The sequence below is a fragment of the Elephantulus edwardii genome, unplaced genomic scaffold (genome assembly GCF_000299155.1).
Source record: "Elephantulus edwardii isolate Elephantulus edwardi_28Jun2011 unplaced genomic scaffold, EleEdw1.0 scaffold00109, whole genome shotgun sequence".
Taxonomy (NCBI): domain Eukaryota; kingdom Metazoa; phylum Chordata; class Mammalia; order Macroscelidea; family Macroscelididae; genus Elephantulus; species Elephantulus edwardii.
This window is the reverse complement of record NW_006399859.1, coordinates 6,333,361-6,350,351: the sequence shown is the minus strand read 5'-3', so window position 1 is coordinate 6,350,351 and position 16,991 is coordinate 6,333,361. Positions and strand designations below refer to the sequence as shown.

Below are 16,991 nucleotides of genomic sequence, written 5' to 3'. Positions count from 1 at the left end.
TTCTTTTGGCAGTTCATGAAGCATTGTAGGTGAGACAGAAAAGAACAAGATGCAATCTCAACCTTTAGGGAATTTAATACTTAAATTGTGAGGTAAAGCATATTAGAAGTTGTAAACAATACAAAAGAACAAATAATTGAAACACCTAAGCATCTGAGGAGGCTCACGAGTAAGACTGCTTGGAGGTCAGCACCCATAACTTCCATGTTATTCAAGCATCAACTATACTGATGAGATAAACGGCTCACACAGAGATGACAAACATGCCACAGGCCACATTAAGTGGATACTCCCAACATCTAAGCTCATCACAACAGCAACATAAAAAAGAATCCATCTGTATGTGGACTTGTGTAATTCAAACTCTTATTTTCAAAGGGTTAACTGTATAACCATGCCACCCTAAGTCTAAAATGTCTTTAAATTATCAAATACAAAAATGTATCCTCCCTCAAAAAAACCCCAAAACCAAATGTAACCCTACTTGTTTACTTTGCTCATGAACAACAGTATTTTAAAAGTCTAAAGGAGTTTCCAGAAACACGGCATTTGCCACTCAAGGGATTTTATTAGGAAGATTTACTTCTTTAAAAACATGGAATTGTGCAGTCTCTTCCCCAAAAGATTTACAGCCATGGAAATGGAGGGTAACCATGAGGTGAAATTGACTTGATGGTGGTGAGTTTGGTTTTTCAGTTTTTTGTTTTTGTTTTTTTTTAATTTTACTATTTGTGTGTACCGTCAAATCAGATCTGACTGGTACAGGAGGAGATTGTCCCTCCTTCCCCAGCAGAGCATCTGGTGGATTCGAACCATGCGCCTCTGGGATTGTAGTGCAGCTTCTTGCCACTAGGCCACCAGAGCTCCCCGGTTTTTCAGTTTTATGCAGAAAGAAAATGTATGGTCTTTGGGATATGGTAGCTGTTGTCTAGAGTAGAATAACAAACATTATGACCTTCCGTCAAGTCTTGGCAGAGATTGCTGGATGCCCACCAAAATCTCTGACAGACCTCTAAGCTTTTCACCTACGTCTGCTCTCTTCCTCCTGTACCCTTGGACAGGATACATTTCCTCGTCTCCTCCACAGTTAGGTATGACTATGTAGTAGAGAAGCAAAGATGTCGTCTAAACTTGGATAGATATACATAGGAATATGTTTTCCCCTTTTATGCTCTTTCTTCTGGACATACCAACCAGCCTCATAATAAGCACAGAGAGATGAAGAAGGTTTTGTGGTTCGTTTTTTTTTTAAAAAAAGGAAGATGCCTGGATCCTTAAATTACCAAGTGGTAAAAGTTGTCCACAAACCTGGGAAACGTGTGCCTTGAACTGTTTTATGAGCAAGAAACAAACTTTTTTAATGTCTAAGTAATTACATTCTAGCACTACTGTATCATTTTCTGAAACTAATAATAAACAATAAAACTTCTTGTAATATAGATACAAAGCAAAGCAAAATACTTAAATTGAGTTGAAATTAATGAAAGGTTGATTAGCAGAGGTGATTTTCTACTTAAATCTTTTTGAAGGCAGAAAAAATATATACATCTTTTTGAAACCCCAAAAAATTTAAGACGGCATTCCCAATTTCTACTCTTGGTAAAGCAGTATGATCATTACCTTTCAATCCACCAATGAAAGTATCCCAAACACATGAGCTGTTAGTGTAAGTAAGCTTGATACTCTCCTTTGCTCTTTTCAAGTCCAGAAGGAAAAAATACTTCTTTAGGAACTGACAAGCCAGAATGTCAAGAGAGCACTGCTGCATAATACGGTCCACATGTCCATTTGTACATTCACTTTTAGAATTCAGTACATTCAACTCTAAACACAATGTTGTTAACTCAGCCAGGTCATTCTGAAGGCCATTTGCGATGATGCCGGGAGAACATATTTGGAAAATGTCATCTGAGGGCTCCCCTGGACTATGTACAGACTCAGATGCTGGTTGATCGGCAGTTTTTTCATTGTCCACAGAGTCCCTTTTCTCTTTTTCACTACCATCATCTAATAATCCCTTTTTTGACTCCTTAAGCAATAGCACATCCTGGGTAGATTTCACAGAACAGTTGCTGGTTTCTGAAATGCCTGAAAAGTCCTTCACAACAAATGATTTTTCTAAGTGTAAAAGCCAATTCTGTAAAACCATTCTCAGGGACTTGGGTTCAAATAAGACCAGTGGGTCCTGCAGCATCATCCTATGCAAGAGAGACAAGCATCAAACTTATGTTTTACTTAAAATATTTCATACTAAGTGAATCCATGCAACATTCTTATCTGAAACACATAAGACTTATCAACTCTTTCAATAACAACTTTCAAAGCAAGATAACAATACAGAGAATGCTAATTTTATAGTATCTCACTAATTCTTAAATTTCAATTTCAATTTAGATGGCATCTAACCCAGACTATCTCAAGACTGCTACTGATGATCTCAAATAGTCATCTCTATTCATTATGAAACTTTTTCATGTATACTCACATTGCTTCTGCTGTTGCTACTTTAAGTTCTAGGAACCAGTCCTCTTCTGGAGGTTGACTAGTTACCTCTTTTTCCACCCTAGAAGATTATGAAAAAAGAAAAAGTATATTCACAATTGCCTTATATCATAGCTTTTCTAGACATATCTACATGCATAATCAGTGATTACTACCGTACTCGATTGTAAACGGGACAAAATGGTACATGAAATGAGTTTATAAAAAATAGTGCACAACTGTAAGAAAAGCAAGTTAAAGTGCAAGTAAACCAAGATAGAAAGAAACATATGCAAACAACTCAGTCTAATACATCAAGAATAAGATAAATGTTAAAGAGCAGCACAAAGACTGTGCTATGGAAGCATAAAATAAAGACTAATAATTCTGAGTAGGCAATCAAGGGAAGCTTTCCTGAGGTGGTGGTAATTTAGGAGAAAATGGTAGAATACTCCTGAGAGAACAAACAGAATGATAAAAGGTAGGGAGGTATCAGAGAACATCTCCAGTTCTCTGACAGGCTTAGAATGAAGACTGCTTAGAAGGATACGGTTGGAAATAAGGCTGGAAAGATGGGCTAAGATCAGACTAGGGCTGCTTGAAATGACATAATAAACTTACACTATAATAAACTATTTTCTTTCAAAGAAACATGGTATATTTGCTAAGTTATTCTAAGGATGATACATGTTATTGCTTCTTACTGTCTAAGTATCTTGGGTCCATTTGACTTTTTACCCATTTCTAGATGAACTTGTTTGCCTCTGTTACATACACTGCCTAAGCTATAACATACGGTCAAGACCAGGTGGACGGAACACTTCACACAGTGTTAACTCCATTGCATAAGGATCATGCTCTCCCAGTATACTATAACAAAAGACATGATAGGACATCAAAGCCAATGCTCACATTGTAAAGCCCACGGTCTATCAGTGGTTTACTCAAAGTCACATATTGGTCATATGCAATAAGACCCAAGTAGGCCCTAGATCATCCTACTCTACTACCTTTTCTCTGACATCTAGACATTTAAAGAATGAGAGAAGCTGTACAGGCCACAGATGGGAAAAGTGCTCTCTCAAAAAAAATCTGCTCAGGTGTGAGTGTAAAACGGAGCAATCATTATAGATGGCAGGACAGCGCTTTCATTTGACCCAGCAATTCCACTACTAGGAATATACCCTAAAGAAACCAGAGCTGCCACCCAAACAGAGAAGGGCACACCCACTTATATTGTCGTGTTATTCACAATGGCAAAATGATAGAAGCAACCCAAGTGCCCACCAACAAATGAATGGACAGAAAAATGATGGTATATTCACAAAATGGAATGTATGCAGCACTGAAAAACACGGAACTCATAAAGTATTACACAACATGGGTGATCCTTGAGGACATTATGCTGAATGAAATATCTGTCACAAAAGGACAAATGCTGTATAACCCCACTGTTATAAAACAGAATTGACATGGGGGCTAGGCGGAAACTATTAAGAGAAGAGGGGATAAATAATGAATATTGTATTGGAACACATGAAGGAAAAGAACTGTTAAAAAGAAATATATGATTATATGTATGACAACAGCCCAGAAATAAGAGGTATACTGCAAAGAGGACTAAGGGGAGGGGAAGCGAGGGGAGGAAAGTAATTGTGCAAAGATGAACAATTTTTTTTAAGTGAACTGGGGTAGGGGGAAAGGAGGGAGGGTGTAAAATGTGCATCAATGAATGAATGAATGAATGAAAATCTAACTTTTCTGTAAACTTTCAATAAAATCACATTTAAAATAAAAAATTTTATTTAAAAAAATTTGCTCAGAGTTTAAGTAATTTTTCCAACCTTTTGTGAGATTCACAATTTTTAAGAGGTGTGCAACCTTTAATGAACACAATAGTGTATACAACGACAGTTTATGGACTTCTTCAAACTGGCAGCTAACTCCTCTAGAATTGATACTGATTTCTACACAAAGGCTTACTCAGTGTCTTCTTCCTTTGGGCAGGTGCCTGGACTCACATCCTCTTCACATGACTTCTCATCAGCCCTGGCTTCTGGTCTCACTTTCAGGTCAGGACTTGTGTGAAGGGTGCCGATCTTCTCAGTAGTTTTACGCACAAAGCTAGAAACACTGGAAAGGAAAATACACTAAAATGAAAAATATCTCAGTTTTGTCAAGATAAAAAAAATCTGTACCTCAGTTCTCTAGGATCCTATGAGACCTAGGAAGGCAACCTGGACTTTATAAAATGAAAGATTGCTTAACGCAACTTCTCTAATCACAAATACCTATTACACACGGGCCATATAAAATTCACAATATTAACAATTCATTTCATTTACTAAGCTGTCATGAGAAACCAATGCAGTGCTAACGAAAAGGTCATCAGTAACAGCTGTGTTGATAATGTTTCTGTCAAGTTAAGAAAATAAGCCATGTGATCATCTGCCCTATCCTGGCCAGAAGATAACAAAGAATCTTTTCATAGAAACTCACTTGCTTACTAGTCACAGTACACCCTTCTTAACAAGAAAAAAATGTGTACAGTAAGCCTTAGAAAATCAGTTAAATATTAACACAATGTCTTCTCTTCCAAATTCAACTGCCAATCCTGGTACCAAGGGGTAGCTAAAAAGAAAATTTCTATGTTTGAAACCAAGTTGAGATAGTCCAAGAAATGACTAATGATATGTAGAAACTACTTCAATCAAGGATGAAGAAAAATCAGACTTCCAAGCTTTTACTCTGTTAACGGGAGAGGAAACCCACATTACAACAACTCAACTATTCATATGTTCAAAGACAGAAAGAAGATAAATTTTAAAAAAAAAAAGGAAGAAAGAAGATAAATTCCCCAAGATTAAAATAAAATTTAATAGCACCTGAATAAAATTAACTTAGAGAATTTCTTTCACTTATTTAAACTGTCTTTCCATCTTTGGCATAAATAACTTACTGAGACAAATGAATTAAAATATGAAATGTGAAGAAACAACAAGATCAATTGGTCTACCTTTTCTTGACAGCTTGAAGAGATGCAAGAGGAGATGGAGAACGAAATGATAATGGGATGCCAAAGGGGAGCAAAGGGTCATTCTTATCCGCTTCAAATGTCACTGAAAAAAAACAGGAGAAATAATGTCTAATGAGTGGAATCAAAGGAAAAAGAAAAAAAAAATCTAAGGCCATGAGAATTTTAAAAGAAATTCTGAAATGAATAAATTAAAGGAAATGAAGAATTTGATACCAAAAATCACAACAGACCGAGATACAAATGAGGAGAACAAAGGCTTACAGGATGCACGGGATGGTCCACAGAGAAAACACTGAGGCAAGTACCTTCATTTACCTACAAACCCTGTATCCCCATTAGCCAAAAAGGAAGTTTAGAGTCTTTATTAATCTCTTCTTAACAGTTCGGTCACAGGAAAACTTGAACATCGAAAAATGAAGGCAATGGCCTCCAAAACTGTAGTAATGTTTCATTCCTGATGGAAAATAATTTGGTCAGTCAGAATAATAATCTTTCCACTCTTTTGGTTAAGATCCCCTTTCTTAAACTTTGCAAAATTTTGAGGCATGATCAACATTAAGTACTGTACCAGTGTAGCCTAAACATGAGAGTGGGTTGGGAGAAAAAACAAATAAATTTTACTCTTCTAGTGGTGAGTCAATAGATAGGTTAGGATAAAAGGCCTATCAAATAAAGTACTAAAATTATTAACACCTTGCATACAATTCTATGTCCAAGATAACACTAACAATCAGAAGTCACAGGAAAGAACTGTCTTGCATCGGAAACCAACAAAAAACATGACCGTCACCTTCATTTCCAGGAAAGCCACCGTCCTGCTCTGGGTGATCCTCTTCCTGATGTGAGGTGAACTCTTTGAGTCTCTCATCTTCTGAGAGGGTCTGGCTGTGAAGGGAACAAGAGTCTTCATCTGACTGACTGCCTCGTCTACTACTAATGATACGATAAATACCAGAGTCCAAGATGCTGAAACTTTCCTAAAAAGAAAAAGAATCCCAAGAAGTCAAAATAAATATAGAGGCATAAAATTTACTCCCAGAGTACAAACAGTATCTTAGTGTGTCTTTAAATAAAATATGTAAGTAGTCTGAACAGATGCATAAAGGGCTCTTATTTATCAAGAAAAAGGAATTCAGGCTGTGGAGTGTATTATGTGCTCAGGGGCTAACCAACAGATGTTCCATGACAGAAAGATGAGCAGTCTCCTCTCCTAATGATCTACAGCCTTGGACACCTGATGGAGGGTGGCTATGAGTCAGAAACAACTCAGCAGTAGTAGGTTTTGGGTTTTGGATTCACACAGGAAATAAAGCCCTGGTGCTTAAAGCTCTCAGTGGTTAACACTTCAGTTAGAGCTGTAACTGAAAGGTCAGTCAAATTGACCTCTGCAGGACAAAGGTGTGGCAGTCAGCTATGAAGATTTATAGTGTTGGAAACCCGATGGGCTTACAGTTCCACTCAACTCTGAAGAGCAGCAAGAAGTTGGGATGAACCACTTGTTTGGGTCTGTTTGGGTTAGTGCAAGAAAAGGTTCAAAGTTTTCTCAACAATTAAAAGTCTTTATATGCAACAAATGAAGGTGACTGATGAATTGTTTCAAGCAGGGTTGGTTCAATCATTTCAAAGTGAAGGGAAATTTATATAACATTAAAGGGTGTAAGTTATCATTAAGTCAAGTACTTAGAACCTGGAGACTTAGTATATGACACAAGATAACCTTTATTTTTCCTTTTTTTTTATATTGGTTTGCTCACAAAGTTTGTACACACTGTGTTTCACACTATTATTCTTCATTAATATTGTATTCCCATACATTATGTTTTATAAAATCAATCACCATTGGACCTTACCCATCATTACCCAATATTTTCAGGTCCCTGCCAGAGACTTCTATTTCCTTCACACTCAACAATATAGCCTTTTAAGAAAAATACCAATAGTGAAATAGAAAGTTGGTAACAATAATTATGACTAACAGATTACATTGGTGAGCAAGGTTTTGATTGTTTGCATCTGGGATACTCTGATTTGCTGACAGCATCATGCTGATTTCTTTACCTTCAAAAAGCCTGACAGACTGGGGAATAAATGTGACAATCCTGAGCTGTACTGACTTGCACTGATACACATCTGAAATCACATATTAGGAGCAATTTATGCTGAAGGCCTTGTAAGGTCTTAAATGCATTTTTGAACAGAAATGCATTGGGAACAGAAAATAATAACAAAAAATAAACAATTACAAAAGAAAAATGTAGCTCTAAGACATAGCTAGCCAAAGGGCTGTCCAACAGCTAGATGAAAGAAAGAATCCAAAAATCTGTTACACAGAAAAGCAGCTAAATCTGGGGTGTTTTAGAGGTAAATAAGGAGCCCTGGTGACAGACATTGAAGCATTTAGCTGCTAATCAAAAGGTAAGCATAAGCCAATAGCTGCTTCTTGCAGCCTTGGAAACCCTTTGAACAGTTCTACTCAGTGGGGTCATTTTGAGTTAGAAATCAATAGCAATGAGTTTTGGGTTCTTTTGGTTTGGAGAGATGACTACAACCTAATGTGGAAAACATCGTATTTTAGAGTGAAATCCTTTTAAAAACAGAGACCACTTACATGTGATGAAATGGAACTTCTTCTACTACTGCAAGCTGAATCCAGAGGTTCTAATTTTAAGATCAAGTCTTCCAGTTGAGAAATTAGATCACTGCTGCTTGAGAGATCCAACTGAGATTTCAAATGTTCCAATTTATCTGCTGTCAAAGTTTTTCTTGCCTTATGAAAGAGACATATAAATACCCATGGATACAGTTGGTAATGGAATAGCTTACTGTCTTCAATTAAATCTAGATTCAAAAGCAAATTTATAAGAGTTTTAACACTGAATTTGTACCTCAAAGTACTTTAAAAAGCGTAACAAATTGGTGAAAGACCTAATGAGAATTATCTTAGGAATTAAGAATTTAATTAAAAATAACCATACATACATATAATCAGCCTCCTTAAAACAAGGTCTGAAATTCTGGGGACCTCTGGTGGCCTAGTGGCAAGAAGCTGCATTGAAATACCAGAGATATGTGGTTCGAATCCACCAGATGATCTGCTGAACAAGGAAGAGGCATCTCCTCCTGTACCAGTCAGATCTGATAGTGTACACACACACACACACACACACACACACACACACACACACACAAAATAATAAATATTAAAAGAACAAAACAAAACAAAAAAAACAAGGTCTGAAATTCAAATGAATTTATGAGTATATTGGATATTATTTTTTAAAAAATGTAAATTATACCCTTATTTTTACCCGTCCTTAGAAATACTTCTATCATGTTTTCTTTAGGGATTTATTGTTGCTTTATTTGTAGGCCATACAGAAATAAAATTAATAGTGAAAAACAATTTTATAATACAATTTCGCAAGATAAGACAGCAATTAACAAGCCACGAGAAGTATATTTAATGAAGCTCTTGGACTTACTCTGCTAGCAATAATAGAATTTTGGAAAAGACAGCAAGTATGAGCAGCCAGGTTCCACAGGCCTCTCCTCAGCAGGCGTTCCACACAGCGTTCCACAGATAACAGGGAAAGATGTGAGACTTTCCCGTTGAGGTGCAAACAGAACAGCTCACTCTTGCAGATAGCTACATCCTGAATATCTGTAAGACCCACAGAGGTGATGCTGGATGCTAGCCAAATGTTCTGTTCTCATTTTTGCAACAATGACTCTAAAAATTTAGAATAATTCTAGATTTGAGAAGCCAAGCTAGAATTTTATAATTCTAGTTTGACTGAATTCCATCTCTCTCTTTATATTTGCATTTCAACAAAGATATGGAAAAAACAATCACATCTCTCTGATTTAATAATCTTATGTTTAAAATGTCATTTTCTGTGAAAATAAACTAGGACTTTATAATAGGGCAATCTATATTAGAGGTCAGAATATAATATTTCTAATAGCTAGAATCTGACAGTCAATAAATAGAAGTAAACAACATTGCATGTAAATCAATAAACAGCACATAACAAAGTATCTTTTTAGGCAGAGTATCTTGAAAGGACTTAAAAAACAAACTGGAAAAAATAATTTTCAAAGTCTATTTTTAGAAACGTGAGTCACAAGAAATAAATGTTTATCAGATCAGTAAGTAATGGCTTGTTTCTCCATATTCACTAACTTCTTATTGTTGTTGTTATTAGGTGCCATCAAGTCGAGTATGACTCATAGTGACCCTATGAACAAAAGATCTGAATCTAGTCCAGTCCTGCCCTGCACCATCCTCACACTTCCTGACACACCAGGGCCCATTGCAGCAGTCACTGTATCGATCCACCTGGTTGAAGGTCTTCTCCTTCACCAACCCTCCACCTTTCCCAACATCATGTCCCTCTCCAAGGAACAGCATCTCCTAGCAGTATGTCCAAAGTATGTGTGGCAAAGCCTCATCTTCTTGCCTCCAAAGAGCACTCTGGCTGCACCCTCTCTAAGACATATCTATTTGTTCTCTTGACTGTCCATGGGATGTTCAGTGTTCTTCTCCAACACCACAGCTCAAAGATGTCAATTCTTTTTCTGTCATCCTCATTCATTGGCCAGGTTCTTGGATGCATAGCAATTAAGTGGAAAGTCTATGGCCTGAATCAGACACAGCTTAGTCCTCAAACTTACATCACTACTCCTTAATAATTTGGACAGATCCCTAACTGCAGATTTTCCCAGTGCAATGTGTCTCCTTTGATTTGATCACTCATATCAACGGTGTTAATTGTGGATCCAGGCAAGATAAAGATGTTGACAGTTTTCCATCTCCTCTCTATCCCTCATGACACTGCCTATTGGTCCAGTGGTGAGAATCTCTGTTTTCTTGATATTCACACATAATCCATACTGAAGGCTGCATTCCTTGATCTTCTGCAACAAGTGCTTCAAGTCCTCCTCACTTTCGGCAAATAAGGTTGTATCACCTGCATAATGTGGGTTATTGATGCATCTCCCTCCAATTCTGATACCACATTCCTCTTCATAGAGTACAGCTTCTAGGATAATTTGCTCAGCATATAGACTGAACAGGAATGGAGAGAGAATACATTTCTGACACATTCCCAATCTAATTCCAAACCATGAAGTGCTCCCCTACTCCCTTCACCCAACAGCCTCCTGATCAAGGTATAGGTTCCTTATGAGCACAATCAAAATTTCCTGGCATAGACTGGTGAGTGCATCCAAGGCTGCACCTGTTAACTGAAACAAGCCAATTGGTATCCCAGCAATTCCTGGGGCCTTATTTTTTGCCAGTACCTTCAATGCAGTTTCCACTTCCTCTTTCATTACCACTGGCTCCTGTTCATATGGTACTTCCTGAAATTTTTCAGTGTCAATCTTTCTGGTACTCTGTGTATTCCTTCCATCTTCTTTTGATGCTTTCAGGGTCACTCAATATATTGTCCATAGCTTCTTACAACACTGTGACACTTGGCTTAAATTTGTTTTTTAGTTCTTTGAACTTGAGATATGCAGAGTGAGTTCTTCACTTTTTATTCTCCAATTCCAGTTTTCTACACATTCCATTATAATACTTTGCTTTTTCTTCCCAAGGTGCCCTTTGAAATCATCTGTACAGCTCTTTCACTTCAACATGTTTTCCTTCAGATTTGCCTTCTCAACATTCTAGTACAATATTTAAGAGTCTCCTTTGACATTCATTTCACTTTTTCTTTTCTCTTCTGTTTTGTAATGACCTTTTGCTTTCTTCATAGTTGATATCCTTGATATCATCCCATAACTCATCTGGTCTTCCTTCCTTCTTTCATTCTTAAGATGATCATGAAATTCCAATGGAATTGATTCAAGAGCATATTTTTGTTCCTGTTTCATTTTCTTTGACCTCAATTTGAACTTGTATATGAGTAACTGATGATCTGACCCTGACCTAGTTTTGACTGCTGATACTGAGCTTTTCCAATGGTTTCTTCCACAAATATAGGCAATCTTATTTTAAGTGAATGACAAAAAAGTCAAGACAGACAGTCTATTGAGCAGCACTGCTAAAAGAAGTGCTACATTCCACATTTCTAATTTTAACACCAAAAACAGACACAGTCATTTTGTCTGTGTCAGCTATTCTCGTGTAATAGTTTTCAAGTTTAAAGATTAGATAAGCATGTTAATTTTGGCCTTTTTTAAGGGCTAATTTTAAATATTTTCATTTATTAACAAAGTAAGAGACTGGCTCATTACTTTAAAAAAAAATCACTGGTGGATATCTTGCTCCTTTAAAAACCATCCAAATGAGACCAAATGGTCAACATTTACCCCAAAACAAAGATGAGCTGCAAACAGAATAACCAGAACAGAAATAGCAAAGTTGATGAAGCATGAAAATGTAATTAACATCATTGAACAAACTGTGAAACTGTTCAATGGGAACTTCATTTGGTATGTAAACATCTACCAAAAACACAATAAAATATTTTTATTTAAAGATACAGGTGACAACAAATTTACAAGAATGTGCTTACGAAGTACCTGACAATGTTATTGTTTGTTGTTATGTAGCATCAAGTCAGAACTGACTCATAATTGACCCCATAGTGGGTTTTCAGAGGCAGTAAATCACATGGGAGTTAACTGCCCAACTTTCTCTTGCACACCAGCACGGCAGCTGGTGGATTTGAACCTTCTGGCTGGCAGTGAAGTTATTCACCTAATACTTGAGACTTTGGTCCTTAAAAGAAATTTTACTCCATGTTTTTTTCTACTATTTACCCTACAAGAGCAAGTAATTGCAAAGACCATGGCCTGGATCAGGCACACCTTAGTCTCTAGACTGAAATTGTTGCTTCTCAGTACTCTGGAGAGGTCCTTGACAGTAGATTTTCCCAGTGCAATTCATCTTTTTGGTTTCCTGACTGCTGGTGCCAAGAGTGCTGATTGTGGAGACAAGCAATCTGTTCATTGTTAACACTTTCAATCCTCCAAGAAAACAAATAGGGTCTGTCTGGAGAAGGTAAAACCAAATTTCTTTAAGCTCCATCTCACAAACTTTGGGCACATGGCCAGGAGGGACCGGTCCTTAGAGAAGAACATCATACTGGGAAGGGTGGAGGGACAGTGCAGGAGAGAAAGACTCCAGATGAGAGGGATTGATACAGTATTCAGAGCAAGGGGGCTAGGTGTGTCAAAGTCAGTGACACTGGTTCAGGACAAGAAAGGCTTCAGAGCTGTTGTACAAAGAGTTGTTATCAGTCACAGATGACTAGACAGCATATAACAATCACAACAACAACCCTGCATGAAGTAGAGTTAAGAAGAAGACCCTCAACCAAGTAGATAGATAAGAGTGACTGTAGCAATGGGCTTGAGGGAGTTGGAAACTGTGATGATGACACAGGACAGGACAGGGTTCAAATCTATTGTTCATAGGATTGTTATGAGTTGTACTTGACTAGATGGCAATGAATAACAACAATCCTGGAAGAGAATCTTCCTACAATAATTAAGTCGTCCGTAAGAAAGAGGTTAAAAAGTACATATAATCAAAACCCATAATCACCTTTGACTTCACTCCAAAGAAGAACTTGAACATTCTGAGGAATGAAAATGTAAATTCCTCTCTCTGTCCAAGTCAGCACACAATGCTCACTGGAAGAGAAAACGTAAGAAACAAAGAGATGTACAGTCATTCCCTGAATTCAGATTTTTACACTATTAAAGTAAATCCAGACTGTATTAAAAGAAAAACAAAATCCCACAATAATGATCCAGCTAATCAAGTGTCGGCATACTTTTTCTGTCTATAACAACTTATTAAAAAACAACAGCATGAAATAATTCTAAATTGGAGAGAAGGAGGATATCAGACACCTACTAAATAGCTTCTAAAAAAAAAAAAGAAAAACCTAGTATCTGGAAAGGCATAGAGGTAACATATCTGATGTTTGATAAAGCAGGTAAATTTCCCATATTTGGTAAGATGAACGCACATTTAAAACAAAGGCTAAGCACAATGTCTTACTGCCATACAGCTATATATCACAACTTTCGTGAGTTTTTAGAGATGGTAATATTTTGATTTCTTAGTTATTATACACATGGGTGACAGAAAACTCTCAGTTGACCATGTGCCAGAAGTTTAAGGGCATTGCCTGGCAGAGAGATGAAGCCATAAGACCAAAACTATTTTACATGAATGTAGAGTTTTTTCCAAGGGCAGTCTAGCTCCAAAATAACAGGCTCTTTCCTCTAGTATCTCACAGAATCTATTTCCTTCATCATTTGTCCTCACCAACTAGCTCACTATTATCTGGAATTCTGACTATCCCACCAAACTGCATTCTCAAAAACTTACTGTCAAACACAGCCCTTCCTTATTTCTTCTTGCCCCAAGCAGGCATTGACCTTGGTGACTGTTTTCCTTCCTGAATTTCATCTCCCCAGACTGAGTCTTTGTATATTCTTGGTTTTCTACCTTCCTCTTCAGTCCTTCTCTTTCTACTCTTTATCTCTGCTCATCTCTTTCTATATTCTAGTCTTCATATATTTAATTTACTCTCATAAAACTGCTATTAACACCCATATTTAAGAAACTGCCAAATGCTCTATCACCTGATCTTCAACATCCATGCAGGACCCTTCTATAATCTTCCTATCCAGATTATATCCTTTGCACCCTGAATTAAACCAAACTCAACTTTCCAACAGCTTATCTTCCTCCTTTTGTTTCCCTCCCCCCTTTTTCCCCCTTTCTTTTTTTGTAAAGGTTTCCAAAAGATCCCAATGTGTACACACTTCTAAATTTGATCACTCTCCAATGTGGTCTCACAGTAGACCCTTCCTCTTTATTCCCCGTCTCTAGACCCCACAGGTTCTCATTACTTCTGCCTCCTAGCACCAGTTTTCTCACCTTCAGACATCAAAGAGTGATTGTGTATACTGAAATCACAGGTCAATCATGATTGCCTCTTCCTCAACTCTCCTGGACTTTTGAGCTCTCCTCATCACAGCTTTGATTTACTCTCCCTACTTCATCTCACACTGCTCCCTTTCAAAAATTCTCAGTTTCACAAAACTTTGACGTATTCCCTGAATATGCCACTGGCAATTTCCCCCAATCAAGGCATTCTTCCACTTGTAATTCCAGCCACTGCAGAAACTCTACTGTCCTTAGAAATTCTCTCCATACCCTAAAGGAACCTCTCCTCCTCTTATATTCTGACTGCTCTGGTCAACACTGATCATCTGACAACTACACACTTTGTTGTATTGTCAAAATCTTTATTTGGTGGTATTAATTTTTTTCAGGTCTGTTGTTTTGCTTTTTTTAGTATTTTTTTCCTATTCATTCATTGTTGCATTTTCCTCAGTGCCCACTCCTCCTCCAAGTTCTCTTTTCTCTTTGAAAAAAGAAAAAAAAATTTTCATTGTCATACAATGCCCCCCCCCAGTCCACTTTACTATGCAGCTCTTCTTCTGGACTCTTGTCATGCAAATAATACCTAATCATACATTCCTTTTAAACAGTTCTCTCCCTCTTTTGTTTCAATGTAGTGTGCACATCATTTATCCCCTCTCAGTTTCCCCCCACCCCGATGTCAGTCCTCTTTTATAACAATGGCATTATGCACTTTTTGTCCTTTTGTGGCTGAGTATTTCACTCAGCATAATGTCCTCCTGGGTCACCATTTTGCATATTTCCTGAGTTCCTTGTTTTTCAATTCTGTATAGTATTTCATTGTATGATTATACCAGAGATTCTCTATTGATTCATTTGTTGATGGTCACTTGGTTTGTTCCCAACTCTTTGCTACCATCAACAAAGCAGCAATTAACATAGTGTGCATATATCTGCTTGGGTAGCACTTCTGGTTTCTTTAGGCTATATTCCCAGTAGTAGAACTGCTGGGTCAAATGGTATTTCTATTTCCAACTTTTTGAGAAAGCGCCATACTGCCTTCCAGAATGGTTGCAGCAGTTTACACTCTCAACAACAGTGAATAAAGGTTCCAGTTTCTCCACAAACTCACAAGCATTTGTTGTTGTTGTTTTTTTATAGAAATAAACTATATCTCAGTGAGTTCTGGTGACCTAGTGGCAAGAAGCTGCACTGCAACCCCAGGGGTGTGCAGTCGGAATTCACCAGATGCTCTGCTGGAGAAGGAGAGACAATCTCCTCCTATACTAATCAGATCTGATTTGATGGTACATACAAAAAATAATAAACTTTTTTTTTAAAAAGTCAAAAGAAATAAGCTATATCTCCTCAACAAAATCACAATCTTAAAAATACATCAGTTTTTCTTGCCTTTTATGTCTCCAACAGTACCAAAATTGGCATCATATGGCTATCAGAAGTGATATGTACTAGAATTGGGCCTCATGTAAATATTAAGTACTTTGTCAGTATGAATGAGCAGATTGTTGGCCTACAAGAAAATAGTCTTTCTCATAAGAAGAAAAGAAAAGGTCAGAATCATAGCCAAAAGTTCAAGTGGAATAAGGAGTGCTGCTTTCAAGAGGAATACAAGCCAAAAAGGAATAGTCAGAGTTGTCTGAGTAAGGAGATACAGGATCATAGGACTATTATAAAAAGCTAAAGAAAGGTTTGCACATTGTCTCTTGGATAGTTAACAGGAATGGTAAATGAGGCAAAGGAGAGTAAAAATTAATAAACAGACTAAGTTGGATCAAGGGAATGGCAATATACAATAAAGAGTTCATTAGATATAAACTTAATAAACTACTTAATTGTAATTAGTGATATAAAGCAAAATCTCTATGAATGACTGAATGAAAAACCAATATGCTTTTAATTTCTTTTTTTAATTGAGATTTTAATGAAAGTGTATAGAGAACTTGGCTTTTCTTTTTTTAATTTTTTATTATTTTAATTTATTACCTTTTGTGTGTGTACCGTTAAATCAAATCTGACAAGTACAGGAGGAGATTACCCCTCCTTCCCCAGCAGAGCATCTGGTGGATTTGAACCACACACTTCTGGGATTGCAATGAAGCTTCTTGCCACTAAGCCACCAGAGCTCCCGAAAAACCAATATGCTTTGTAAACTTTCACACACAAAAAGAGATAAAAAATAAATAAACAGTAACAAAAAGATACAGGTGTTATATGAAAGGACTCCCCTTAACAAGGGTGGCAGAGGCCCACCGGCCTTACAACATCCATCTGGTTAAGGCATTGCCATCTACTTTGTGGCACCTAATCACTGTTTTTAGAAATCAATAGGACAGCAGAAATTAATGGGGGTCTAGGGATTGAAGGAACAGGTAAAATGCAATAGAGACTTGAGAAGACAGAGATAAAAGCAACAGATTAATAGTAATTAATTATATAAAACACAATGTAGAGAAGTGGTTATATAAAACAAAAATATGTGAATGAAACAATGTGTATGAATGGTTGTATAAATCATGTTAAAAGGAAATTAAAAAAAGAGATACAACATGGCAACTT

At 37.0% G+C, this 16,991-nt stretch overlaps 1 protein-coding gene across 1 annotated transcript in view; it reads right to left on the bottom strand.

Moving 5' to 3' along the window:
• The window catches only part of HPS5 (Hermansky-Pudlak syndrome 5), a 48,250-nt gene that overhangs the window by 11,351 nt on the left and 19,908 nt on the right, over positions 1–16,991 (bottom strand). Inside the window, exons 8-15 of the mRNA XM_006892028.1 lie at positions 13,077–13,165; positions 9,001–9,179; positions 8,127–8,285; positions 6,291–6,495; positions 5,498–5,600; positions 4,465–4,614; positions 2,486–2,563; positions 1,621–2,198 (exon numbers count right to left, since the gene is read on the bottom strand). Of these exons, the coding sequence (XP_006892090.1) occupies positions 1,621–2,198; positions 2,486–2,563; positions 4,465–4,614; positions 5,498–5,600; positions 6,291–6,495; positions 8,127–8,285; positions 9,001–9,179; positions 13,077–13,165 (1,541 nt within the window). The remainder of the gene's footprint in view (positions 1–1,620; positions 2,199–2,485; positions 2,564–4,464; positions 4,615–5,497; positions 5,601–6,290; positions 6,496–8,126; positions 8,286–9,000; positions 9,180–13,076; positions 13,166–16,991) is intronic.